The sequence below is a fragment of the Chenopodium quinoa genome, unplaced genomic scaffold (assembly GCF_001683475.1).
Source record: "Chenopodium quinoa cultivar QQ74 unplaced genomic scaffold, ASM168347v1, whole genome shotgun sequence".
Lineage (NCBI taxonomy): Eukaryota > Viridiplantae > Streptophyta > Magnoliopsida > Caryophyllales > Amaranthaceae > Chenopodium > Chenopodium quinoa.
In genome coordinates this window covers 463569-489253 of record NW_018742815.1, presented here as the reverse complement: position 1 = coordinate 489253, position 25685 = coordinate 463569, and the positions used below count along the sequence as shown (strand labels likewise).

At 34.4% G+C, this 25685-nt stretch overlaps 3 protein-coding genes across 3 annotated transcripts; 1 reads left to right on the top strand and 2 right to left on the bottom strand.

Annotated features, from left to right (window-relative positions):
• Positions 1 to 847: 847 nt before the first annotated feature.
• LOC110725572 (protein KTI12 homolog) lies at positions 848 to 3378 on the bottom strand. The gene is made up of 2 exons (XM_021905033.1): positions 3119 to 3378; positions 848 to 2141 (listed from the first exon to the last, which is right to left on the bottom strand). Exon 2 carries the CDS (start codon positions 2059 to 2061, stop codon positions 1156 to 1158), a length of 906 nt encoding a protein of 301 aa, XP_021760725.1. The 5' UTR covers positions 2062 to 2141; positions 3119 to 3378; the 3' UTR covers positions 848 to 1155.
• A 6152-nt stretch (positions 3379 to 9530) lies between these two features.
• LOC110725446 lies at positions 9531 to 12939 on the bottom strand. Its single transcript, XM_021904925.1, has 9 exons — positions 12703 to 12939; positions 12548 to 12613; positions 12069 to 12344; positions 11762 to 11911; positions 11526 to 11651; positions 11039 to 11104; positions 10318 to 10787; positions 9829 to 10224; positions 9531 to 9732 (listed from the first exon to the last, which is right to left on the bottom strand). The coding sequence occupies exons 1-9, from the start codon at positions 12771 to 12773 to the stop codon at positions 9620 to 9622; spliced, it is 1734 nt and encodes a 577-aa protein (XP_021760617.1). The 5' UTR covers positions 12774 to 12939; the 3' UTR covers positions 9531 to 9619.
• A 3811-nt stretch (positions 12940 to 16750) lies between these two features.
• On the top strand, positions 16751 to 25454 carry LOC110725570 (synaptotagmin-5-like). The gene is made up of 13 exons (XM_021905030.1): positions 16751 to 17276; positions 17385 to 17489; positions 17695 to 17745; positions 18196 to 18316; positions 20486 to 20607; positions 21085 to 21186; positions 21595 to 21669; positions 22496 to 22575; positions 22665 to 22815; positions 22913 to 23143; positions 24058 to 24342; positions 24485 to 24598; positions 25076 to 25454. The coding sequence occupies exons 1-13, from the start codon at positions 17172 to 17174 to the stop codon at positions 25217 to 25219; spliced, it is 1686 nt and encodes a 561-aa protein (XP_021760722.1). The 5' UTR covers positions 16751 to 17171; the 3' UTR covers positions 25220 to 25454.
• Positions 25455 to 25685: the final 231 nt, after the last annotated feature.

Below are 25685 nucleotides of genomic sequence, written 5' to 3'. Positions count from 1 at the left end.
AGTTGAAATATTATATTTCTTTAATTGATAAGAAGTACTTGTATTATATTGATAAGGCCTCTTGCTTTTATGCTTCAGCCATTTTGGGTGGTTCCAACTTCCAACCCGTTCAATCACGAAAGTCCTTGTAAATTGCAATGTTAGAGACTTAGAGATATGAAGGGAAATTTCACCTACTGAAACCTTTGTTATCACGTGTTCGTTAACTTAGAATATTGAAGAATTTAGGATAAATGGCTAAATGTGAAGAAATTTCTCACTAAACGATGAATTAATATTGGACTTATACATGCATTTCCCCAAATTTGTAGTAGTGCCATGTGTATTGATTCGTTCAAGCTCAGATTTCTACTAGATTATGAATTTTGTAAATTCCAAACAAAAAGTTACAACTTGTAATTGAGACAAATAATATGTAGATTTATATGGAATTACTTAAAAAAAAAAAAAAAAAAAAAAAAAAAAAAAATAGAAGAGGCATCTCACAAACTGAAGAATGAGGGAAAGAGAAGGAAAATGAAATTGTCACACAAATTTTAAAGGGAATTTGTGAACCGTTAAACACATGATACTTGTATAATATGGTGATATATGTTAAAAATAGACCATTTGTATCTATTTAGTGGTTTTTATAAGTTTTCAAATATAATTAAATCACACTAATTTACTAAAAAATATTTTTTGTTCGAAAATGTTACACCTATTGTTAATATTCTATAGTACACATTATGCTTGGATTGTTGCCCATTGTGCTATGCTCAATAGCCATGGAATATGGAACCACTCTTCCATGCACCATTCATTAATGAGGACTAGCTACTCTCTTTATAATTACACTCCTTTTTGGATAAATAGCGTTGGCACGTACGGTGTATTCCTGTAAAGCTGAGAAACATTGCCTAATACTTGAGTTTTTGTAACGTTCACTAACAAATATTACAGTACTATTTTGGCAATAAATACGTTTCATAGAGATCACAGAAATATGCTGATCAAAATTGTCAAGGGAACAAAATAATGTAGCAATGTTACAACAGGGTACAGTCGACTTTTACCTATATTTGGCTTCTCAGGAGCACCATGTAAACTGATTCATAACGAGTGCAGCAGATGAAGCTCTGGTATGAAGGATCGTTTCCAACGTATGGTTGTATACTAGGTTCCCAGTTCACGGTTTAAATAATCCACAAACATCCTCTTTGCACTTTCTGCATCAGCAGGAGGGGGGCGACCACTTAAGCTAGTTTGCCCTGTCAATTTTATAAATGTTCTACGAAGTCTTCGTAATTCAGGTAATCCAACTACACTTTGAATATTGATGGTAGGTAATCCCTGACCAATGGTAATTCCATTAAGGGGTCCTCCAAGTGCCTGAGATTGTGCTGCTACGATGGCGTTCATTATCTCTAGTGTTGCCCGGTCCATCTCATACAGGGAATTTGCCTCAGAAGTTCGTCCACTTTGCGTAGCAATTGTAGGCTGCAAAATTTTGACATCCCTAGTTTTTGAGTCTACCTTTTTTGTTAAGTATGAGACAGCATCCACAATGGCAGGCGATGATTTTTCTATCTGATCTTTGGATGGCTGTAGCTCGAACAAAGGAGAATCCCATCTATTTTTACTTTCTGGTTTCTCAAACCTTCTCACTAGATCTTCAAAGACATTCTCATCATATGCTGCTTCACCCTTTTCTTTGCGATCTTCATTCCATTTTCGACAATCAGTTTCTTCTACATCAGAGTATAATACACAATATCTTACTCCTGCTGCACGTGCCAAACACCATAACTCATATCGGTAACCTTTTATGCTATTCAAGGAGTCTACTATGATAATATTGTCTTTACACACAGATCTATCAACTTCAGACCTCAGTACCCCCCTTATATTCTTCTCAGCAGTCATATTGGCGTAACCTTGGTTGCGATCTAAGTGAAAGAAAGTTTCATCGATAATCCTGACATTTAGTGTGGACTCTGAGTTTTTAAGAGCTTCAGCTAGGCATGTTGCAGCAGTTGATTTTCCACTACACGGCTGCCCACAGATCACCACCAAAGCCATCCTTTAGAAAATGGGGGTGAAAATGGGGTTAGATTTCTGTTAACAGCCACTGAAGATGGTCATCCAATCACAACTCTCGGCTGCAGTGTAAAGAGGAAATATCATCAAGACAAGCAGGACAATAAAAGGAATTCTAATTAATACAATCGACCCTAGAGTCATGGACTCATGGTAACATTAATGAGCAAGGCTACAAATAAGTCCAAACCTACCAGATTGGGAACTAGATAATGAAAACTCTGGGACTGAGGAAATCAGTAAAGGATCAAAATGAGCTGATACCATTAAAGTTGGTATCTTGACCTTTCGGTTTAATCACCGCATACGGCTTATCAACTTCTCTTTAAACAAAAGGTGTACAAATAGTCGGATACAAGGGCTGTGTATTGATCAACTACATGGTTCAGGTAGCTCAGCAAGTTAGAGCAAAGGATTGAAAATCCTTGTGTCAGTGGTTCGAGTGCACTATGTGAGTAAAGGAGAGTATAAAATGGATGAGCAATTTGGTTCGAGTAATGATCGATTCGGTATATCTATTATCTATATGCCTTTCAATCAATCAATCAATTAAAGCCTTAATCGCATAAGTGAGGTCGGCTACATGAACCAAATTTGATTATTCCGTATGCCTACTTGCTTAAGGCTACACTAATTTTGAGATTGTTTCTATGCATATCTTAGGAACATAGAATAGGAAAATCATACACAACTAGAAGCTAAAAGTCTAGGTGATTAACAAAATAGGGAATATATTCCATAAAAGCACTATATACTTTCTTAAACTATACTGCCACCGCCCACACCACCGGAAGCCGGACGGAGTAGTCGCTCGCCACCCCCTCTATCTGGCCGAAGTTATCCTTTGATTTGGGGCAAAAGATAAAGAATTTAATCATTAAAAAAAAAATCTAAAAACCCTAAATCATCAAACAAAAACAAGTAAAAAAGATCGATAGAAATGTAAGAAAGGAGGAGAGTGAACCCTAAATTGTGAATGATAAAACCCTAGATTGTGAAATTAAAATTGGATGATGAGTAAAAGGAAGTAACATCTTACCTTAGAACCTGCTTCAATGGAGAATAGGAACCGACTCAATGGAGAACGTTGAGTGCGCTTCAATGAACAATGTTAAGACTTAGAGAGGGGATCGCTGGACTGATCTCATTTTTTGCTTTTGTTTTTTTTTTTTTTTTTTTTTAAAAAAAAAAAATCAATTAATAATACTATTTCCGTCCCCGAAAGAACGACCCTTTTGGATTGATTTCGCTGGTATTAATAAAGTTAAATAAAAAAAAGTAAAAGTACTTCCTCCGTTCTTTTTTACTTGACTCGCTTTGGCTTTTACACTATTTACCATTTCTCCTTTGACCGTCTTTTGTATTCGATAGGTAAGGAAAAATATATTCATATGATATCTTTTTTAGTTCGTCTTAATAAGCACTATCGTAATATACAACTTTTATAATTTTTACTTATGAAGAATTAAAGTTATTGATCGCTAAAGTTTTGCATTGGCAAATGTGATAAAAGAAACATGTCAAGTGAAAAAGAACCGAGGAAGTATATTGAAAACATAAATTTATATAGGGTTTATAAAAAAGTAGAAAGAGATAGTAATAAAAGTATATGGAAAAACCAAAATTTATATGGAGAAGCTGATTTTGCACAAATATTGTTGCAAATTGGTGGGTATTTTAATGCTAATAGGTCATTCTTTTTAGGACTAAAATTAGGCCAAATGGGTCGTTTTTTCGGGGACAGAGGGAGTACAACTTTTGGCCCGTTGTATTAATAATTGCAAATTTTCCTTTTTTTTATGTGTATTTTTTAAAAATTTACGGAGTTCTTTACAAAAAAAATATACTTGTATATAATTTTATTTTTTTAACATTATTTTTTAGTGATAAGAGCTTCCTTTCCGGTTGCAAGTGATTCCGGTATCGATTTTATCATGTAAATATTCCTAGTAAAGTAATTGTATGCTATGATTTATTCCTTTGTCATGAAATGATTAGATCTAACTACAAAAATTTTATTTCGTAGCGAAAACTGTGACATAAGTGTATGCTTGTCATAAAAAATTATCACCCATGGTTGTGCCGCACTGCCACTAGTTTAATTTAAAGTTTGCCATGGGTAAAGAGCTCCTCATGGCACAAATGGAAAGCTTGCCATGGGAAAAAAAAGGTACTCGTGGCACAAATGTAAGGTTTGCCACGGACAAAGCATTACTCGTGGCACAAGAATGATTTTTGTCACGGAAATATAATACCCGTGGTATAAATTATTCTTCTTATTTAGGTTGTATCATTGTTCTTTTTTCCCGTGGCTAGGTGAATTTACGCCACTAATTTTGTATTTCTGTGGCATAATTCGTGGCACAAGTGATTATTTGTTGTAGTGATATCACTACAAGAAAATAGCCTTTTCATAACGAATATTTTAACCTTTAGTATCGATTGTAATTGCAACAAAAAGCTTTCCCAACGAATGGTCATTCGATACAATATCCCCCGTTGCCTTAGCCTTTAGTAGTGGTTTTCAATATCGCTGGGGTTGACCTCAATAATCGATACGAAATATTACATCCAATCGTGGTGATTATTGTAGTGATTAAAATCGCTATAAATGTTTAACTCATTTTCTTCAACAAAAAAAAAACATGCGTATGATCTTTACAAGATTCGAACATGCAACCTCAAACTCTTATATTAAATGTTTCACCAATAAGCTATGACATATTTTATGTATTCTTTGTCAAACAATATTTATATATCTAGTGTTGAAAAGGCTTTTCGTATCGATTTTTAGGATTTAGTGGCAATTGTAAATGATACGATTTCTCAATATTATATAAATGTGTAAAAATAGTGTGGATATGTATTATTATGTTTTCCGTATCGATTTTATATGGGAAAACCATAGCGATTGTAAAAATGATACGACATCCTTCATTATTTCACAAACATACTTGCATATTGTAGCGAATGTATAATCGCTACGAAAAGAGATTTTTCTTGTAGTATATGTGTAGAAAGCGTGTTCCAAATACATTTGATTTCTTTGAAAAAGTGTATTTTTACAGATTACTTGAATTTGGAAAGAATTTTTTTTTTGGCAAAAATCATCCTATTTATTTTTGTAAAATAAATTGAACTTGTTTAATTAATGGTAAATAGTGTTACCCTTTATTTGTCCCACACCGCTTCATTAAATATAAAAGACATCTTTTACCCACCTTATCACTCCACTGTCAAATCAAATTAACCCACTCAGTAAAACCATCAACTCTTTAAAAACCATCATCACCTAGAAAACCATGGCAATTATCACTGAACTAAGTTCATCAGAAAATTCTCATCACTCCAAAAAACCATTCAAGAAGAAACCTTTCCTCTAGCAATGGTGAATTACAATTCCTCTCCCAACAAAAACAAAGCTCCAGAAAACCCTAAATCTACACCCTCAACCTCGAAAGAAGAAGAGAGAAAGAGAGAAAAAGGAGAAGTTTCTACTTCAGATGTGCTTCAAAGAGTCAGAGAATAGAAAGAGAAGAAAGAAAAAGAAAAATCACTCGAAGATCACATCAGGAAAGTTGAGGATTTTTTTAATAGGGTTCAGGACGAAGAAGAGGAAGATGAACAATTGGAACTCACTGCAAGTACATGACGATAAGTATGTAGTTGGTCAAAGACTTGATTTGTCTTGGTGTAAGAAGTTTAGGTTTTTTGAATTTCTTGATATTATTAGATTTCAGGGGTGGGAATACTTTTTGTCTACTGCGTCTAAAAATGTGTTATATCGTGCTGCAATGAATGAATTTTGTAGTAAATTTTCAGTGAAACAAGGGAAATTTTCTTGCATAATTAACAAGTAGAAAATTGAGTTTGATGTTGAAAGATTGGGAACGATTCTGAAAGTTCCTATTGAGGGTTTTGAAATGTACATTAAGGGGAAATCTACAGTAAAGGTAGGTGACTACCTAGGAGGTGATATTGTTGAATTTCTGGGAGGCAAAAGGGGGAAGAACATCATGAGTCATAATGATCTGAGCCCTTTAAATAAATTGTTGTTTAATTTAGTGAGAAAATTAATACTGCCTAGAACACAGAAAGAGTGAAGCATGTTTGATGGATATGGTTGTCATCTTCTGTCTAACTAAGAGAATCAAGATAAATTTTCTTTCGTTGATGTATCAATATCTAGCACACTGTGTTCCTGGAAAGAACAAAGTGGGCTATAGGACTGTGCTTTCAACTGTCTTTGAGTCACTAGGGGTGAAGCTCAAAGGAATCTATGGTGGATTGGAGAAAAAACCAGAGAATGTAATCAATGGAGAGACACTAGCTACTAGGTATAAGCCTAGAGGTAATGAATGAGACTGTTAGAAGAGTGGAAGAGAAGAAGGCAGCTAGTGGGAAGAAAAAGGAGAAAGAAGTTCCAGAGGGACCCTTGAGGAAGAACATGAGGTTGTCATCTAGCTCTGCTCCACATACAAGTATGGAGAAACCACTGGAACTAGACGATGATGAGGACAATGTGTTAACACAACAGGTAGCTGAGCTTTTTGGCAGGGCTGAAATAGAAAAAAAGGAGCTTAAGACAGCTACAGGGAAGATTCAAAAGCTGGAGAAGACAATTCAGGGACTTGAGAAGAGCCTCAGGACACAGAAGCTTGAGTTCCAAATGGCTATCAAGAGCCTTGAAACCAAGCTGGAGACAAACATGAAACAAACCTAGGAGGACAACAAGAAGATTCTTTAGCTCCTACAGACTTAGCCCAGCTTATCTCCAACCTAGTGTACCCAGCCTAATCCAGCATAGCCTGTTTCATTCTTGATGTTTATCATGAACATTTTCAATTTTAGTTTTTGAACTTTTGGTTTTTGGCTTGTAATAATTTTGAACTAATTGGCAGGATGATTATCTTTTGTTTTTAATGAATATTTTGGACTTGTGTATACATGTGTTTATTTGTATGTTATGAAAGCTTGTGCAGGAGAGTGAAACTAACTTAAGGGAAGTTAGCAGCGCTGCCTTCAGTTTCCCACACTCGATGAATTTCTTGTAGGGTTGTGGCTAGATGCTTAAGAACTTGAAAATACATGACTTTTTTATAATGCCAAAAGGGGGAAAAGAAGAAGCAAACTTGGAGGGTGAAGTTGTTCTGGGTTCCAGTTGAGAAAGTATCAGAAATTTCTTCTGATATTGATGCCAGTAATTTAGATTGTTTTTATGTTCTGTTTTTGTTTTGCATTTCTTTTTTTTTTCTTTTTTTTTAATAAGTTGTGTTTTATTTTCTGTCAATAAACTAAAAATACAAAAATACGGTCTTCTATTGTTTTAACTTTTCTTCGAAGTTTGTTTAAGTTTGTTATCATCAAAAAGGGGGAAATTGTTGATGCTTAAAGGTTTTGATGATGATGAACTTAAACTTAAGCAAACTTCGACTAATAAAAGTTTTTCTTAGTGTTGTGACTAGAACAGGCGAAGTAGACTTGGAAGTGGAAGAGTAACCTAATCCAAGAAGACATGAAGAGATTCCAAAGAAAAGTTAAACAAGATAGAAGAAGAGTTATCTAACAAGAACTATCTAAGTTCCCTAACAGGAACTTGAAGACAAGAAGTTAAAGGGTTGACTTGGGTCTGTGTTGAAGACAACAAGTTCTGGAAAAACTTGGCCTGCAAAGTTTCAGTTCAGAACTGGAGTGCAAATGACAGCAGGAACTTAGTCCTGGACTGCGTGAAGCCCAAGTATCCTAGGTATACAGAATACTGGCGTAGCAAATTTAGTTAGTTAAGTCTTTATCTTTTAGATTTGTTGTAAATGTGATAAGTAGGTTTACGTGTGAGATTTATTAGAAGCGTGGCAAAAAGCTTGGCAAGCTTAATTAAAAAGGGAAAGTTTAAAAAGATACTTCCTCCGTTTTTTAATAGTTGCAACACACACTTTTTCACGGTATTTAAGATATGTGGGGTTCACATGATATAATACACTTTAAAATGAGGTGAGTAGATGTTAGGAGTGTAATTAAGTAGGTCATGTGCTTTAAATAAGGAAAATAATACATATGTCCTCTAATTTAACTTTTTATTTATAGTGTGTTGTAAATATTGTGATATTTCCATTTTAGGGAAGTGTTGCAAGTATTAAAAAATGGAGGAAGTAAGTTTTTGAGAAAAGATTTTCTAAAAAGATTTACTTCTTAAAAACATATTATCAAAATATGTTATTCGATTGATTATTTATCTTTGATAAGTTTTCAAAAAGATTTTCTTTTAAAATAGATTTACTTAAAACCGTGTTTTGTGATTTGGTTAAATTAACATATTTATCTTTTGAAAACCCTATTTTCTATACGAGCTAGTCTTGTATAAATAGTAGAAATCTCATTTCATTATTTTTTGTGAGTTTATGCGTGAAGAAATCAAATTGTGCTTAATTGTGTAAGTTTGCCAAGTTCATAACTTTGTCATACTTCCTCCGTTCTTTTTTACTTGACCCGCTTTGACTTTTACGCTATTCATCACTCCTCCTTTGACCGTGTTTTGTGAATAATATTTAAAGAAAAACATATTCATGTAATATATTTTTAAATTCGTCTCAACAAGTAGTATCATAATATATAACTTTTATAATTTTTACTTATCGAGAATTAAAATTATTGATCGTTAAAGTTTTGCATTGGCAAGTGTGATAAAAGAAACAGGTCAAGTAAAAAAAAAACAGAGGAAATATTAGTTTTGAGTTTCATGCGTAACTTGTCTTTCATATACTAGGTGTTAAGTATTTTGTATTGGTTGGGATGTTGGGTGAGTGTATGAAATATATCTTTGCATACAGTTGTGTAGGCTTCTAGTGTGAAGCTGAGTAAGTAGTACTCACATAGTACGAGTGAATCTAAGTGTGGGACTTAGGTTGGGTAGGATAGGATCCTACTGTGTAGCAAGTTTTGTAATTAAAGGTCTGAGTATAATAGGTTGTAACTTATGTGTTTGCCCTACTATAGTGAATTGGTTTGATTTTGAAAATCCTTAAGAAGAGTCAAAGTTTAACTTCCAGTTGGGCCCTAGAAGGTTTCCTCGTAAAATACTGTGTGCATTACAAATTCCTTTACATTCTGTTTTATATTCCACAAAGTATCCACTAGGAACTCACATACAATTCACCCCCCTCCCGCTTGTAGTGTTCGTCTCAACTAACACATACTAACTATCATGATTAGCATGTTAAGAAAACTAATGCAATCTTCTGCTAGCCACATAACCAACTCTTAATTGCAGCAAGCATAAGCATTCCTGGCAAACTATCACCATGGTGGACTGTTGCATGCCCACCTACCTAATCCACAACTCCCACCTTTTTCAAGTTTTCAACATGTACTTGGTATATAAATAAGAAGCATGCAATGCACCATTACTAATATCCAAGGCCGGTCATACACCATGAACAGATCACACCAAACACAGGACTGTAATGTACTTCGTATAAACTAACAGAAAGCCCAAAGGGGGACAGTCTTTAAAAAAAAAACATGCTCTTCTCCTCTATCACATTCACAGCAAACTTACTACAAGAGTTGATCGCAGTGTTATAAGTTCTAACAATAACATTAAACTGTTCCCTGTTGCCCAAACCAAGATCGGATCATCGTCCAGATCTTCAGCAGCTGATACAAAGCAATAAAAAAGGAAAAGAGAGAGATTTATACGAAGTAGACAAACACAATAGGAAAGGACCAAAGACAATTAGTAAATAATCTTACTATTGATAATGTAACATTGTCCATCCTTCCAGCCAGTAGACATCACCAAATCAGCCGCGAAAAGCTTTGGAGAAGAAGCATCAGCATCAGCATCAGCATCAGCATCAGCAGCACTAGGTTCCTCAAGCTTGGCCTTGAACCTACAACCTAATCGATATGTACCAAGGTTTATGGGGACAATAAAACTGTCCAAAGATTCCACTAGCCCATACTTTGTGCCATGCTTCTCGTTAAAAAAATTCAGTGCAGCTTTTGCACAAAATTCATTTTTTCTAGCTTTCGATTCCTTTGACAAATAAATGCATCTGTCAACTGACCGACCTTCAGTATAACGCTTCTCACAGTGAGCAAGTACTGGAGGGCATTCTCCACGGCACGCAAATGTCGCTTTCTTAACTGAAAAACCATCAAACCCAATCATAAGTAAGATGTGCAGAAAGCAGGTAACAATGGCATGTTAAATTCATCTGAGGTAATCAAAGAGCTTACAATTAACAATGCAGCAATGCACATCACAGACTCTCTTATTCCTACACCGAAAGTTGGCATAGAACAGCTTTGGTCTGGCATTCTTCTCAGGCTTGGCAACAATGAAGTTGCTGTGAAAGCGGACTCCAGAAACCATGTACTGAGCACTTGCCAGTGGTTCAATGAGCTTATAATTTGTACCATGTTCGCAATTGAAAAATGACAGAGAAACTTTAGCACAGTACATACTTTGAGCCAAAACAAGCCCTCCTGGGAGCACAGGACAAGGGATGAAATATTCACACATATCACCAAAGGTAGCCTTAGTTTTGTTGGATTTTTTGGCAGTTGAAGATAAAGATTTACATGCAGCCTGAGTTGAAGCCTTCTGACGTGAAGCCGATGGGTCACAATCTTGAGTATTAAGTTCAGTTTCTGAGGTGTAAACTTTTGTAAGATTCAGGTACTCTTTTATTGCCTTACTACTGATTCTGATGTCCACCAAGTAAAAACATTAAAAAGAGTCGGTTATGTGAAATGTGTATCAAGTTGTAACACATCCACAAGTACTACCTCCGTTTCTTATTATGTACAACAAAATAATACCCCTTTGTTGCACATAATAATAATACCCCTTTGTTGCACATAATAAGAAACGGAGGTAGTACTAACAATTTCCAAGTATAAGCTATACAAGCAAATAGGACTGAAAGTATACAAAAGCTCTGAAATAAAAACTAACCTTTTGAGACGAGAAAGAAAGTGTTCTTCGCCTTTTGGTTTATACATCAAATCATGCCAGATGAAGCTTCATATTAAAAGTAAAAAAAAAAAAAAGAAACAATTATTAAATATACATAGCTTCATTGGAGTATGACACACCAATACAAAGAAAATCAATGTACTTCCTCCGTTCTTTTTTACTTGACCCGCTTTGACTTTTACACTATTCACCACCTCTCCTTTGACCGTCTTTTGTGAATGATATGTAAGGAAAAATATATTCATATGATATCTATTTTAAATCGTCTTAATAAAGACTATCGTAATATACAAATTTTATAATTTTTATTTATGAAGAATTAAAGTTATTAATCGCTAAAGTTTTGCATTGACAAGCGTGATAAAAGAAACAGGTCAAGTAAAAAAGAACAGAGGAAGTACATGTGTGTGTGTATAATAATAGAACAAATAAACAAAAGCTCAACAAACCAAAATAACTAAATTACCTGCAAACGAGATCGGCAACGTCGATGTTGTTGCCCCGGCTGTTGATAAACTCAGCCACAATAGTTTTCCTTAGTATAAAGACTTCTTCGCCTTGTCGTTTATTCATCAAGTCTTCCCAAATCAAACTTCATAGGCGTATTATATTCAAAACAAGGAAAACCAATTAGTATATAAACACGTAACTTCATTGGAGTATGATAGACCAATGTACATAAGTATGGTGCTGTTGTCGCACCTGTTGATAATCTGGGCCTTGGTAAGGTGATCCCCTATTGGAGGTAAATCTTTAGGGGTACCACGGTCATAAGTCTTTCTTGTTCTGGTATCGGTATCAGTATCAGTATTGGTTGCTCCTTCGAGGTCAAGGTAGCCTGACTGGCAAAAACTAGAGGGGAGCATAACAAATCAAATGATTGAGGTTGTACCAATTAATTAATAATGAAATTCAAAATACTACCTCCGTTACAGGTTATGTGCAAATGTCAAATCGTTGCACATAACCTGTAACGGAGTAGTAGAATTAAAAGAAGGGGTCACCGTACCCTTGGAGACAACTATGAAAGGATGTTTTCCCATAGTGTGTAGCCAATAGTGCTTCCAAGATAGTGGTTACAACAAGGTGAATGAGTTTAAAGTCGTTGGTGGTATTGTTATACTGAGACGTGATGTTTTTGGCTAGTAGTAAAAGACGCGAAACCAAGGACTTTCTGGAAGATGGAGAAGGAGAGGAGTGATGGTGAGATGATGGAGCCTTGGAGGGTTTCTTAATAAAATCCTTTTTTATGTTCAGGTACTCCTTCTTTGCCTTAGGGCTCATACTAGAATGCAATTCACCCAAACAAATGGTCAGATACATACATACATACATGGTACTACCTTCGTTTCAGGTTATGTGCAACGATTTGACATAAAGCAGAGAAGGAAAATGTCTAATCGTTGCACATACCTGTAACGGAGGTAGTAGTATAAATAATTGATAACAGCAGGAAGTAAGAGCAAAGATTCAAAGGAAAAGAAGAACCTCTTGAGAGTCGCAATTAGGTATTTTTCGCTTTCAGGGGTTTCCATCAATGCTTCGCATAGGTCGCTGAAAAGGAAAAAGGAGAAAAATATAATCATATGAATATGAATATAAGAATTGAAAATCGAAAAACAATTAGGGATACAAATTTTCACCTCAAAATAATCTCAATGAAATTTAACTTGACCTCACTGCTATTCTCGCGGCTTTCATCAGCCATTGCCATAAACAATTCTCTTCTCTTGACGATTTTCGCAGAAAACGCAATTTCTCGATTGTTTTTTTTAAGGGAATTATACGGACTACTTAGTTTACACCAAGGGTATGTTTGTTTTCCCCTAAAAAAAGGGTATATTTGTTTAGTGGGAAAATCCCAAACACCTGTAATAAATAATTAATAAATAATTCGAAACAACATGATGAGTAAGAAGAGTGCCTGCCTTAATATAGTTAATCATATCTCTCACAGTCTCACATAATAGTGGCAATCTATTTCATCATGTTTATACCTCAATCCAAAAGATGAAGCAAAAAGAATGCCTTGATTTATTGTTAAAGCTGGGTCTTGGGCTGGGCTTACATGTAACTATAGCTTTAGCCTGACCATCTTATACATGTGTAAAATTTTTGTTTCTTTCTCTATTTGTTACCTATCAGCTTCGTTCAATTTTTTTTAACAGTACAAAACTAGTATTATTGCTTATAAGTATTACTGTATTAGTACCAAACACATTACTGTAGTTTGTTGTATTAATTTTGCAGTATAACCTAAGAGACTAAATTTTGACTGTCTTTATTTCAGAGAAGGTTTCGCCTTTTCGCCTATATAAGAGGCCGTTCCTCTCCTTTCGGCGTGACTTGAAGGCGAGGAAGCAATTACGACATGTTGGTTTCCAAGGCTTTCGATCCATCAGCGACATGATGGGGTTGACCTAAGAGGCTAAAACAGACCCGCTTAATGCCTCTGTGGTGTTGAATAATTTGAGACATGATGGGGTTGTAGGCACGAAAATTTTATCAAGTATTGTTTCATATTATTCGAGTCAAAGTCAAACAGTTGACTCGTGTATATTGACTAAATAATTAATATGGCTTATTTTGGCCATGTTATTTATTTTAGTTAGACTCATTTAGTTATTAATAAAGTCCATCAAATTGGATTTAATTATAATTTAAATGGGTTATTCATAAAATAAGGTGGAAATGGATATGAGGCCCATTTAATAGTCACTTCGAAATCCTAATTAGAGTCATTCACTCTATAAATAGAACTCTCTATAGTTCATTTGAGAAGGGGAAAAACCTAGAGGAAACAAGGAGATCAAAATACATAGAAAACCTCTCATATATTCAAAACCTCTCATCAAATACTCTAAACCTCTCTAGAAAACCTCTCAGACCTAGAAGAACAACAAGCATTCGACGTGTCGTTCTACTTTAAAAGATCACCCATGGAAGAGATCAAGCCTCGACGACCCTCAACACGACAAAAGAAGAACTTTGAAACATCGAGAACATCATCGGTTCAAACCTCTACATCAAATAGTCATTAACAGATATCAAGCCTCGTCAGCCCTCAAACAAGCACCAAAGTCCAAGTTCTGCATCAAATCTTCGATCGAGATCAAGCCTCGACGGCCCTCTTTCGAGAATCAAGTCAATTCGTGAATTACGTCAAAGTCAAAGTGAAGATCGAATCAGAGGACAAAATTAGAGATTGTACCCAGCATTATCATATTAATAAAATTAACACTTTGTTTCATTTACTTTGAATCTATATTTTGCAGATTTAAAGTTTGTGTTTACAGGGGTCATGTTAGACAAGTCATATAAGACTGATTGAAAGGCCATGTTTAACGCCAGACGATTATTCTTGCATGGGCGGGATTATATTGACTTTTTCAGGGTTGAAGACAAGAAAATTGCGGAGCGAGGACCTGCACAAGTTTGATGAGATCAAGGAAGAACTCAAAATAAATGGTCCAGTTATTGCCGAGGTGTATTTGAATGATAATTATGATGAAGAAATTCATTCTTTGAAGGGATACGAGCGGTATCAAAGATTTGTTAACGAAAACGATGAAAATCATGAAATTGAAGCTCGCTGCCTGGTTTTGATCGGTTACGGATTTTGTTTTCGCCGGAGTATAATCCGGAGGACATGGAGAAGGGGAAGTTGTTTTTCCTGGCCCAAGACTCAGCCAAACAGATTGTTGGTGCATTTAGCAACGAGCTTTGTGTTTTATTTCCTGAGTCTTCTAACCCGTGTCATTGTCCCTGTCTTGTGACATGCTGTTTTGATTGGTTGAGATTTTGCGAACAAAATTGTCTAACTAAGATTATTATTATTTTTCCTAAGTTAGATTAATTTGTGCACATACTTAATTAGGCTAATCTATATAATGTAAAGGGCTTTAGTGAATAATTTACAATTAACTCCTCTCATGGTATCATTTAGCTAATTGATAAGATTGTTACTATCACATAAATATTGGAACGTCTTATAACCTATAAGAGTTTGTTCTCATTTACTAAAATGAACTGAAATGAATTGTTTATGAGAGAAGGAAATTAGAAACTGAGCTAAAATTTGAACTGAACTAAAATTAAGCAAAATAGAACAAACTCTAAGAGTCCATACTTTGATTTGTACTATTCTTTCTACGGCTAATACTAGTGCCTAGAAATTTCCATTTCCAAGGGAGATATTTTCCAACCAAACAAACACTAAATTTCAACATCATTTTCTTTACATCATGTGTGTGTTAATATGGTACTCCCTGTAACTTTTAAAGGGCTTGTTTGATTGCACAAAGAGAATGATAGAAGTGAAAAATCATGAGAATTTGAAAATGGATGAGTTGGGACAAAAACCTTGTTCTCTTCACCTGAAAACAAGGAGATCAGGTCTGATTTTGATAAAGGTATGATCTGAATTTTTATTATCTGATCTGATAAAATAATTTGACTATATTTTGACCGCATTTTAATACTAATATATAAATAAAAACATCATCAAAATGGATCTTGTTAGATTCGTCTCATTATGAATTTTTTAAATATGTAATTTTCATAATTTTTTGTACTACGCAATTAACGATATTTAGCAATAAGAAAATGATAATTAAAAGTTCTGATCTGATCTGGTCTGATCAGAATTTTTTGACATGTTTCTTTTATCATACTTGCCAATACAAAACTTTAACTATCAATAACTTTAATTCTCCATAACTAAATAATATAAAAGTTAAATATTATGAAAGTAATTAGGTAAACAAATTCATTAAAGATCCAACATGAATATGTTTTTCCTTATATATTATTCACAAAAGATGGTCAAAGGAGGGGTGGTGAATAATGTAAAAGTCAAAGCGGGTCAAGTAAAAAAGAACAGAGGAAGTAAGTAATAACAAGTACCTGAAATAAGTTGAAGAGAACAAATCCTTGTTTGATTGACAATAAAAAGTACTCCCTTCGTCCCCAATTGTTTACCCCAAACCATAAATCCACTTTATTAAGGCTTTGGGCAAAAAATGGTGCACATGGGTTGACACAAATATTAACGAGGAGAGAGATAAAGAGAGTGCAAGTGGGAAAACATGCAAAAGTAGTATGAGGCAATCTTTTGGGGACACCCTTAAAAGGAAAGTGGAGCAAATAATTAGGGACAGAGTGAGTATAAATGTGTGAATTGTGACTTTTTGGTTTTCACAAAACATAAGAAATTAATTACCCAATTCAGTCAAAATTCCCATAATTTACAACTCCCTTTCTATTTACCAAACAACTTTAAGCAATTTTTAAAAATTTGATTTAGGGCCTATTCTCATTGACTAAACTGAGCTGAACTGAACTGAACTTATTAGAGCTGAACTAAATTGAAATGAACTGAACTAAGCTGAAATGAATATTTTATGAGAGAAGAAAATTAGAAACTGAGCTAAACTGAACTTATTAGAGCTGAACTGAACTGAACAGAACTTATTAGAGCTAAAGTGAAGTGAACTTTTTTTTTTTTTTTGAAACAAGTGAAGTGAGCTTATTAGAGTTGAATTGAAATGAAAATAATCTGATCAAAACAAAGCCTTACATATATACAGAATAATTGAATAATTCCATACAAATTAATATGGAAATTAAATTCCAATATCAAAATGCTAAATAGGGAGTACGGAGTATAAAGTTTTTAAAAATGTCGGCAACAACTTTAAGACATGAAGCGTTATAGTTAAACAACTCTTTAATAAAAATATTTTGTGTCAAAAAATAAAAATATTTGATTGGAAGGTATAAACACTCCTCCCAACAAATCAAATCACACTCTTTTTAGTCAAATTCACTCCATTTCTTAATTCTTTTCAACTTCCTCTAAAACCTAAAACAAAAAATTATTTTTATTTTTTTTTTCAAAATTTTAATCAGACAACCCACCATTGTTTTCTCTCTGCGACTGCAAAAAAAAAAAAAAAAAAAAAAAAAAAAAAAATTGCAGCAGCAGTTCTCAAATTACCCAGAAAGCTTCAGCAAAAATTCGTCAATTTTTAGCAGAAAATATCAATAAATTTAGAATATTAAATACAGTGAGCTTTAAAGTAGGAGTTTTGATTCTAAAATTGTAGAAAAGATGTCTTTTTTCATGGGATTATTCATGGGAACTGTTCTTGGTCTCTTAATTATCGTCGCTTTTGTTCGCTGTGAAAATGCCAGATCCAAATCTCGTTCTCAACTGGTACTTTTTTTTTTTGTTTAATAATTTTTAAAAATTAAATTGAATTCCATAATTTTTCATTGAATTTTTGATGGGTAATCTTAATTTTTGTGGGAATTTTTTTTGTAGGCAGAAACAATTGCTGCGTTTTCTAGAATGACAGTGGAAGATTCTAGAAAGTTGCTTCCTCCTCCTTTCTACCCTTCTTGGGTTGTCTTCTCCAATCGTCAAAAGGTCCTTATTTTTCCTCTCTTTTACTTTTACTTTCAATTTCAATTTATTTTCATTTATTAGTTTTTAAACGATGGTTTTTTAGTTGCCGACTTTACTCCTTTTTTTTTTTTTAAATTTATTATATATATATATATATATATATATATATATATATATATATATATATATATATTTATCTATTTTTTTTTATGGTTGTGATTTGCAGTTGAATTGGCTTAATTCCCATCTCACCAAAATTTGGCCTTTTGTTGATCAGGTAATTCCTTTTAATTTATTAATCAAATTTTTTGAGACAATTTGTCAATCAAATTTACATAATGGTAATGGTAAAAATAAATAAATGGGATTTTTATAAAAAAAGGCATGAACTAACCAAGTTATATTGTAATAATGTAATATTGATGAATAATAAGATGTTATGTATATAAAATAATTTTTTAAATTAAAAGTGTGGGAAGGGTTGGACAAGAACTTTATTTAGAAACAAACATTATAATAAAAAGGGAAATTTTGATGGGATGATAAATTTGATAGGTGGCATGAAAGTTGTTGTGTTATAAAATATTGGTAAAGAGTAGACATTGTCATATAGGTTTACAGTTTACTAGGCCTTTCTAAAAAAAAGAATGTATTTGTTGATATTTTAAAATGTGATTATTGTTGTATTGTGTTATTTAGTTTTGGGTGTGGATTGTGTTATTAATAGGCAGCATCAGAGCTAATAAGGGAGTCAGTGGAGCCACTACTAGAGCAATATAGACCGATTATATTGTCTTCCTTAAAATTTTCCAAGTTCACTCTTGGAACTGTTGCTCCTCAATTTACAGGTACTAGTAATGTTGTTTTTATTCTTGGATTGTTTTTGTTTGTCTATACATTATTAGTTTATACTCTGTATATTTAGGTCAGCTTTGTTTGATTGTATAATTAGTGAGAATGAGTTTAGTCCCCGGCTACTTTCGGGTCCTCATCCATGTTATATCATGTATGGGGTAAAGGATGCATTGGACTTTTGGAGTATGTTGGTACAAGGGGTATGTACCAAAATACGAGTACAACATAGATACATGTACGGGATATAAAAAAGAACCATTTCCTTTCTTCACCTTACACTATATTTGCCCGCTCAAGCAGAGATTATAAGAAGTTAATGGAGCAAATTTTGATGCAACATTTGCTAGTAATGGCATTGGGAAAAATGGGAACCCCACAATATTCTGCCTTGGCACTAGAATGGATTGGGTTTCCTTACACTTTGAGGATCAAGAGATGATATTGTTGCCAGATATCACAATGACTTGAAGTAGAGTAATGCGTCCCAATCTCTGTTTGTATAGGCAGTGATAGTAGAAATGAGATGTAGTTGAAAACTTGAAATACTTCATTATTGATGTAGCATGATACATGCTCATTCATGGCTTGATATTGAGCTGTTCTAGTATCAATATATATCATTCATTAGCTTACACTTTTTTAATTCTTGTGTTATTTGGCTGTTGCTAGGTGCTCCAATAAGACCATGAGGGGAATTGAAAAATAAGTAATTCTGAGGTAGTACTTGGCTTTTAATCAATAGGAGTAGAAGATGGGCCTGTCGACTTATTTGGAACAAGCCAATGTTGTGGGTATATTTTGTTTTGGGAGAAAAGAGATCATCCTAGGATGTGATTTAAATACTAGGGAGTGATTGAAAAGGATCCATGTGTACCATGTCAAATTCAATTTTGGAAGAGAAATGGTATGATGAAGGAGAGGAGACAATATACATTGGCTAACAGTTTGTTTGGACAAAGAAAGGGGAAGGAAAAGAAGGGGAGGGAGGGGAAGGAAAGGGAGGGGAGGGAAGAATGATGAGAATAACGATAAGCATTTTGACTTGAAACTGTAGAAACCTGGTACAGCTTAAACAGGTTCATATGGTGCACTATTGTAGTAATATAATTACCATGGGCAGTTATATACAAGTATATATTTTCCAGTCCAGCGATGAAGCCATAAATTGGTGGGAGGGTCCTTATTAATAGGTTATACGATGAACCACTGTGTAGTGGTGGTTAGTGGAGTTAGTAGTCATCGGGAAGATTGAAATTTGAAGGTGTACTTATAAAGGCTTAGTTAAGAAGCACACTATCTTTCACTAATACATTTTGTATCAAATTTTTGGAAAGGCACAGCAGTGCTATAATGCAGCCTGTAGAATAGAGTCTGCACTGACATAAGTGATGATCGGGCTTGTAGCTGGGATGACTATATGTAGACAGCACAAAACGCTAACTTTCACTAATAAATTTTGTATCAAATATTTGGAAAGGCGCAGCAGTGTTATAATGCAGCCTGTAGTCCTGTACTCTAGGGTCTTTACACTGACATGAACTTGTGTTGACTGGGCTTGTAGCTGGGACAAACTATATGTAGACTGTCAAAGTTAATGCAATGATGTTTCTAGTGTTCTGAGGTTAGCTTTTATTAGATACTTATTACTTTGTCAGAAATTACATTTTTATATTTTTTTTTAAAAAAAAAGAAAACTTCATTTAACCGGCTAGAGGAGATTAATGCCAGACTGTTTACCTCCAGTGACCAGATGAGTATCTGATTTGCAACTTTCCAATGTTGAGTACCTAGATTGCAACTTTACTCAGGTTCAGTACCTTGTCTTTATGTTAACTCGTTTTTGAAATACTCAATAGGTCGATAGGATAGAGCCTAGGATGGTTTAATTTTCTTGTAGGGGAGAGAGAAGAAAAATGAGAAGGGGAATGCTTATTCAAGGTATATTGGTTAATGTAGCTTAGTCTTTCTTTGCAAACAGCATAATGGTGGTTGTGCTTATGTAAAAACAAAGATAGCTATGTTTAGGTGGACTTACTTATGATTAGGGTGTGGGAAATTACCTGCTGAAATTACACAGCTTGTAAACAATATTATGGTTTTGTTCTGTTGCAAGATCATGTACATAAAAAATAATGCTGTTGTGGCTGCTTCTGTTCTTTCAGGGGTTTCAATCCTTGAAGATGCAGGCGAAGGTGTCACTATGGAGTTAGAGATGAATTGGGATGGAAATCCAAGCATTATTCTTGATATTAAAACTAAACTTGGTCTATCACTTCCTGTGCAGGTAAAGAAATGTGTTAGATTCTTTTAAACAAGCTAGTCAACCATTTGGTTGTGAAAGCGTGTCTTAGATATTTACATGTATATGTTTTGGTACAGTACTCTTTCTTACAAAGTACTTTGTAATAAATTTGCCTGCTTCTGTAACAATCTTCTGACAGTCTGTTGCTTGATTCCTGTTGAGAATTAATGTTTCAATTTTCAATATTTTAAGCTCAACAACATAGCTCTCTGTCAGACTACCACTAAAATCATGCAAATGCTTTGCAAGTATTTGTTAAACTGTAGACATTATGCAGAAGAAAAATAAATTATTAAAAAAGCTAATTCGTGAGAATTTAAGGATGTAATAGTCATGACTAATCCTTTTTGTAGTTAATTACTTTGTTTTTGTTAGCTGATTCAAAGGAAAGTAGTTACTTGGCTATTATGTAAGTATTGAAACCTCTTCCTTGGCGATTTATTAGCATTCTTGATGTAGGTTAAAGATATTGGATTCACCGGCGTTTTCAGGCTGATCTTTAAGCCTTTAGTTGAGGAGTTTCCAGGGTTCGGAGCTGTCAGCTTCTCTTTGAGAAAAAAGGTAATGCACTGCTGTAAATATTCTTGCCTTGATGAAAAATCATGAAGGATATTTGCATTAGTTAACGCTATGGATCACCAATAATGGCTTCTGGATGACCGTAATAATGTTACTGGAATTTTGTGCTATTTCTCTCACCAAACTAGAACAAATGGAAGTTCAAAAGCAATATTTTATGTGTTCAACATTGTTAAGAAGGTAAGTAGTTTGTGTTTTGTTGTTGTTGTTGTGTGTGTGTGTTGGGGGAGGGGGGGGGGGAGTGGGGGAAGGTTGCATCATTTTGTCCAAGTTTAACTGCCTTGACAAAGGCCATATGCTGTGTTCATGAAACTCATTTTCAAAATTTCCACTATGTTGCATAACTTGCATTTAGTTTCTCACTAAAATATCCATTTCTTGATGTTGCAGAAAAAGTTGGACTTGACTCTTAAGGTTATTGGTGGAGATATAAGTACAATCCCAGGGCTCTCTGATGCTATTGAGGTATGATCATATTTTTTTATTTATCATTTATTTTTATATTATCATACAACATTGAACGCTGTAATTTGATTGTATGTTGAATGCTCTTAAGTCTTTTTGCCTCTTATTATGTGTCCATGTGAGCTTGTTTATTACCTGTAATTGCAGATGGTACCGGACTACTAGCCATATCACCTCATGCTAACTTTTGTTTGTCTTCCTCTTACTTGTGTTCTTCCACTGGAAATATTATTGTTTTGTCCTGATGCAACTGATTAGGGACATGGGTCTCTAGATAACCTTGCAATGTATAACAATTTTAGAGTGCCATTTGGTATACATAATAGGCAGAATGTGTGTCAGACGTATGTAGGCTTATCCTTAATCAGATTAGACCTCTGGAGAAATAAACTGTACATTGTGTTTGTATGAATCAGAAAAAACTACAATGAGCTTTTAAAAGGAGAAGTCTTGTGAATTAGTTGCCAGTTGTTACTATGAAGTATTAGTTATCCCAATTTTGAATATCTGGAGATACCCAGTGAGATCTCAGGTATGGTCCGTATGGACAGCATTATTCTGATAAAAATAAAATAATTTGTAATTTTTTTATTTGTTAAAATTTTTAGGTTCATGCTAATGTTTCTAATGTTCAAAAGTTTTGGTGTTCTAGTGGTTTATTGACTAATGCTGTCCTTTTCATTGAGTTAGTGATTACGTTACCAAATGTGTTAGTGATTCATTTTCATTTTTGAAGTGCTGTAGCTGTTATGCTTTGCCTTGCCTTTCTTGTTTAGGCATTTTGTTTATCTTTAAGATGAACTGAACTTCACTTTTGTCTGTGCAGGGCACAATAAGGGATGCAATTGAGGATTCCATCATGTGGCCTGTTCGAAAAATTATCCCCATTCTGCCTGGGGACTATAGGTACACAACACGCCAGAGGAAAATATTTAATTGAGCCATAGTATTTATGTTGGAATGCCATTCTGATTTGCAATATCTGCTTTCATCAGTGACTTGGAATTAAAGCCTGTTGGGATGCTAGAGGTGAAGCTTGTGCAAGCTAAAGAACTGACAAATAAAGATCTGATTGGAAAATCAGATCCTTTTGCTGTTTTATATGTACGACCAACACGTGACAGGACAAAGACCAGTAAGACAATTGTAAGTAATTGGTTATCATGTCTTCAGTGTTCTTTGCTTTTATTTACTGTATTATGTATACTTTGTATTAACTTTTTTATTTTAATTGGATCCTCAGAATAACCAGTTGAACCCAATCTGGAATGAGCACTTCGAATTCATAATTGAAGATAAATCTACCCAACACTTGGTGGTTAAAATTTTTGACGATGAAGGTCTTCAGGCTGCTGAACTTATAGGCTGTGCTCAGTTCCAGCTAAAAGATCTTGAGCCTGGTAAAGTGAAGGATGTCTGGCTCAAACTAGTGAAAGATTTAGAGGTTCAGAGAGATGCTAAAAATAGGGGGCAGGTGAGAAAGTATTTTAGTACATTTTTTTCCATGACCAAATTTTGGACTCATGACTAATTGCTATTATCTTAGCTGTTAGTAGTTATTGTATTATATTTTTGCAAAATTTAAGTACTCCGTAATAAGTGTCCCCATCCATATGAACTAGAAATCTACAACATCTTCTATAAAACTATCTTTTGTGAACTAATAGTATATTTACTCATATGAATTGTAAGTTTTACCATCTTAGCTGACTGTTAACTACATCTGATGAAACTTCAGGTCCTCCACATAAATACATAATTCCTACGTTCCTATTTAGAGTAGAACAATTGCTGTAGAGTTTTGTTGATTAAATGTCAAGGAAAATAGTTTTTTTTTTTTTTTGCAGATATGAGAAAGTAAGAGTAAAAGTGAACTAAAAAGTAATAAAGAATGATATTTAATTGAGACCCACTCAAATGAAAAATTGATTTATAATACATTCTCTACGTATACTTATAAACATTTTTCTTAAATACATATTGATAAAAACATTTACAGAACTTATTATTTTTTTCCGTGAACAAGCTTGATATGATCTGCCAATGGGTTTCCCGCTACCAGTCCCAAACCTGGTCAAGGAAGAGGGTTACGGTAGGCCAGTGATAGTGTAAAACTTTGTCACATCGCTTGACATGAGCCACTATGATTGAGAGTAGTAATAGGATAGTTAACCTCCTGGGAAGTCCTCATACTGGTTCATGTAGCCGACCCCACTTATGGGATAAGGCGTTCAAGCTAAAGAAGAAGTTTGATCTGATTCACTTAGTATACTAACAAGCTTTCAAAATTCAAGCTTGCTGAAATCTATATCTAGCATATTTTTATTGTTTGAGATCTCTTTCTTTGTGTTATGTCCTTAATAGAGGTTGTTTCATTGTCTTTTGTAGGTACATGTGGAGCTTTTATACTGTCCTTTTGGTGCTGAGAATGTTACAAATCCTTTTGCATCCTCTATGACTTCTTTGGAGAAGGTTCTTAAAACTGAAGATGGGATTCAAGAAGTCGAAAATGGGTCTAGTTTTGCTCCCAAGAAGAGGGAGGTTATTGTCAGAGGAGTGTTGTCTGTAACAGTGATTTCTGCTGATGACTTGCCTGCAGTAGATTTTACGGGCAAGTCAGACCCTTATGTGATACTTACTATGAAAAAATCTCAAACAAAAAACAAAACTAGAGTAAGTATTGGATGACCAAATACAGGATATTTTGTTCCTTTCTGTTTTAGCTGCAATTTATTTGGGTGGATGCTTATTTAATAGTCAGTTATCTTGTTAATAGAAAATTTTATGTGTAACATGATAATCTTTGTTCTCGCAGGTTGTGAATGAAAGCTTGAATCCAGTTTGGAACCAAACATTCGACTTCCTTGTTGAGGATGGGCTTCATGACATGCTAATGCTGGAAGTATGGGATCATGACACATTCGGAAAGGTACAGATTTATGTTCATCAGTACTCTATAAAACTTGAAAAAGCTTAAATGTTCACTTTGAAGTCCAGGATTTTTTTTTCCTTCCGGGGAATTTTTTGGTCATGGTGGTGGTTGTTGGATGGGGAAGCGGGAGTTAGTTAACTCAAAGATGGCAACGTTTCCGTTGTGGCCTAGTCTTTCTTTATTCCCTCGCAACTTTTTTTTTTTTTTTTTTTTTTTTTTTTTTTTTTTTTTTGGGTTGGGGTTGGGGGGGGGGTGGTGGTGGTGGTGGTGTTCAACTTATTTGGTTTGGAAAATTGGGTTAGCATGGCATGTTTGTAGGATCTGCTTGATGAACTTGCTTTATCTTAATAATTATCCACATTATTCAGTAGCTACTAAATCAACTCATATTCAACAATTAATTTATCGAATTAAAACCTTGTTTCAGCTAGCATGTGTTGTAACCTTTGTTTCATATTTACCTGAACTCTGCAGGACTATATGGGTAGATGCATCTTGACATTGACGAGGGTTATACTAGAAGGAGAATATAGAGAAAGTTTCCCATTGGATGGAGCTAAAACAGGTACCGTGAATTTGTTTTTGAAGTGGTCGCCTCAGCATGTCTATCGCGACTAACAAACCTCAGATTCTGCTGTACATTATACATGCTGCTCCACTGAGTGTGTACAAAAAGGATCAATGGGGAGCTGTGAAGCATATTTAAAGAGAAGTTGTATTGAAACAAAGCAGACATTTAAAAATTTTGTTACGTTCCTGACTTTCTGCAGCACAAATAGTGCTGCAAAATTGCAAAGCATTTGGTGTAAATTATTGAAACCTGAAAAAAATAATGACAGTTTTGTTCCTTGAATTCTCTCTGCCTTCAGCCCTTCTCTTCATCAAGGGTGTACATAGCCTGTACAATTACTAACTACTATTCGCATATTCTGACAAACTCAAAACATCCTTTAAACTGATAACTCATTATGTATCTGATGGTTTAGTGTTCAAACTTCTAAGGAAGCTCAAAAAGTGAATCTTAAATAATACTACGGAGCAATTTTTAAGGGACAGAGGGATTACTTTTGGTGCATGGCTAATA

Coding starts and splice junctions, on each gene's coding strand:
- LOC110725572 (XM_021905033.1), bottom strand. CDS start 2,061: ATGGCTTTGGTGGTGATCTGTGGGCAGCCGTGTAGTGGAAAATCAACT.
- LOC110725446 (XM_021904925.1), bottom strand. CDS start 12,773: ATGGCAATGGCTGATGAAAGCCGCGAGAATAGCAGTGAGGTCAAGTTA. Junction 11,912..12,068: donor TTTCATAGTTGTCTCCAAGG/GTACGGTGACCC, acceptor GCTCCCCTCTAG/TTTTTGCCAGTCAGGCTACC. Junction 11,105..11,525: donor GTTGCCGATCTCGTTTGCAG/GTAATTTAGTTA, acceptor TTTAATATGAAG/CTTCATCTGGCATGATTTGA.
- LOC110725570 (XM_021905030.1), top strand. CDS start 17,172: ATGTCTTTTTTCATGGGATTATTCATGGGAACTGTTCTTGGTCTCTTA. Junction 21,187..21,594: donor GCTTCTCTTTGAGAAAAAAG/GTAATGCACTGC, acceptor TTGATGTTGCAG/AAAAAGTTGGACTTGACTCT. Junction 24,343..24,484: donor AAACAAAAAACAAAACTAGA/GTAAGTATTGGA, acceptor TTGTTCTCGCAG/GTTGTGAATGAAAGCTTGAA.